The sequence below is a fragment of the Arachis ipaensis genome, chromosome B02 (assembly GCF_000816755.2).
Source record: "Arachis ipaensis cultivar K30076 chromosome B02, Araip1.1, whole genome shotgun sequence".
NCBI classification, from domain to species: Eukaryota; Viridiplantae; Streptophyta; class Magnoliopsida; order Fabales; family Fabaceae; genus Arachis; species Arachis ipaensis.
This window is the reverse complement of record NC_029786.2, coordinates 28,503,679-28,505,899: the sequence shown is the minus strand read 5'-3', so window position 1 is coordinate 28,505,899 and position 2,221 is coordinate 28,503,679. Positions and strand designations below refer to the sequence as shown.

The window sequence follows — 2,221 nt, the reverse complement described above, 5'->3', positions numbered from 1 at the left end:
GATTATTAGTGTCTTTAATTGTATTTAAATATATATTACATTTTAAACAAACAAAAAAAAATGGTTTCCACTTTTACTTTTAAATAAGTATTAATCCCACAAGTAAAAGCAATAACAACCCCACTCATTAGCAATAATGCTATTTGAACCTATTTAATTGTGTATTCCTAACTTTTTCATACACTAAAATATAGGTCCCACTAATGTGGTTTATTTCTTATTCTTTTTTTCCCCACACAAAATCTTTTTTTTTAAATCCCAAAATGGGTTTCAATATCAGATCATTATTTATTTATTTATTTCTCCTATTAATATAGCATTTCTTATAACAGGTCATGTGCTAGTACTTTGTTATCATTTAATTTCCCATATATATCCTTCTTGTATAGAAAAGGCATAACCTACTTATTAACTATTTAGCCCTATAGAGAGAATTATACATATTTGGGGATAGCTGAAATATTCATACCAAAAACTGAAAAAAGAATATAGATAGTTGAAAGCCTGAACTATTATTTATTGGATTTAACCTTTATATCAAGTTGTCAAGCAAGACCAAAAGTTACGTGTAATTAGTTTTAGGCTCCGTTTGAAAAGTTTTAAAAGTATTTTTTTAAATTTTTGACTTATAAAAAATAGTAGTATTAATGTCGGATATAATTTTTAAAATTAAATTACATTTTTTTAAGAAACTATTTAAGAGTTTATAGAGAAGTTAAAAAAATGACTTCTCTCATAATACTATTACTTTTTATCATATTTTTATAAAATAAGTACTTTAAAACTAAAAATTCAAACATAGAATAACTTATTTATAAACTATTTTTAATATAATCATTTATTATTTAAGATATTTAAAAAGAAACTTAATTAAATTGTTTACTTAAAATATATCTTAATATCTGAAAACAAATAATTAAAGTTGCATTGGAATCTCTCTCATGCAAACAAATAATTAAAGTTGCATTGATTTTATTATATGTTCAGGCATGACATATGTCAAACATTAATTAGCATGCTAATATAGAATAAGGAATCTTCAATTCCGAACCAATAAAACTCTTTTCTAGAGGTTTATTTATTAATTAATTTAATTACCTAAGAATGCAAGCCATGAAGAAGGTAATGGCAGGAAGCATGTTGGTCATGGCAGCAGCAAAAGTTGCTGTTGTGTACTTCATCCCCAAAAAATACAAGTTCTGATCAATAACTGGCCTGTTATCATAATAATTAACAAATAAGAATAACAATAATAATATTACATGAGAGAAACTAAAATAAAATAAATAAATAAATATTGTGTTGTTTATGGAGGAAATTAAACTAAAATTACTCTAGGATGCTGAGTGCCACTATCTTCATGAAGATTGAAAATGTCATTTTAGGCCTCACTTTCCTGTTTAAAAAAAAAGAAAATATTTAAATATTATCAAATTAAGACAAACTTGGAATAAAAATTATTAGAGAATGAGTACTTGTCAAGGAAAAGAGCAAAAGGAGCTATGGCGAAGAAGGCAACGAGGTGGCGATAGACGACGAGGACGTAGTTGCTCATCCCTTTGTTCATAGCAGCTTTGGATAGAACATCCATGCCTGCAAATCCAAACTGAAGAAAAGTAACAGCTATGAATGGCTTTGACCTTTCGTACCAATTACTGCTACTCTCCATGATGAACATACAACTCAGCTGCGCCACAACAATATCACAACATACATTCATATTCATAATGCTTATTATATACAATGCAAGTTGAGGGTGACGTACCAATATCAGTGCTCAGTTATTTGACGTGTTTCATCACTTTTACCCCTAAATAAGGCCTGACTTTTTGTCTTCTCATGTTTACGCAAAATTATATTCAATATAATTTGATTTTTTATATATTCTTAGTATGCTCAAAAAATTCAATGGAAAAAAGCTTAAATCTTAAGTTTAAAAATAGAAATAGGTTAGGTGGACTGTTAGGAATCTAAATATGTGTTTGATTTGGCCTAATATATTATAAGTAGAAAAATTGTTGGGACAAAAAATATTTAGTATTTTTGGTTATTATTTAATTAGTACAAATATTAAATTATCTTTAACAAATAAATTTTATTAATTTATATATTTAAATTCTAAAAAAAATATAAATACAAACTGTATTAATTTATGTGTATAAAATTTTAATAAATATAAATGTAAACTATATATTTTGTGTGTATAAAATCTCTTTAAATA

General features: G+C 25.8%; 1 protein-coding gene across 3 annotated transcripts in view; it reads right to left on the bottom strand.

Annotated features, from left to right (window-relative positions):
* The window catches only part of LOC107625193 (WAT1-related protein At2g37460), a 4,477-nt gene extending 2,623 nt beyond the window's left edge, over positions 1-1,854 (bottom strand). Inside the window, exons 1-4 of one of the 3 annotated variants that reach the window (XM_016327767.2) lie at positions 1,766-1,854; positions 1,476-1,687; positions 1,334-1,396; positions 1,099-1,215 (exon numbers count right to left, since the gene is read on the bottom strand). In XM_016327767.2, the coding sequence (XP_016183253.1) occupies positions 1,099-1,215; positions 1,334-1,396; positions 1,476-1,678 (383 nt within the window). In that variant the 5' untranslated portion in view covers positions 1,679-1,687; positions 1,766-1,854. The other 2 variants (XM_016327768.2, XM_021115727.1) reach the window with 2 other exon arrangements.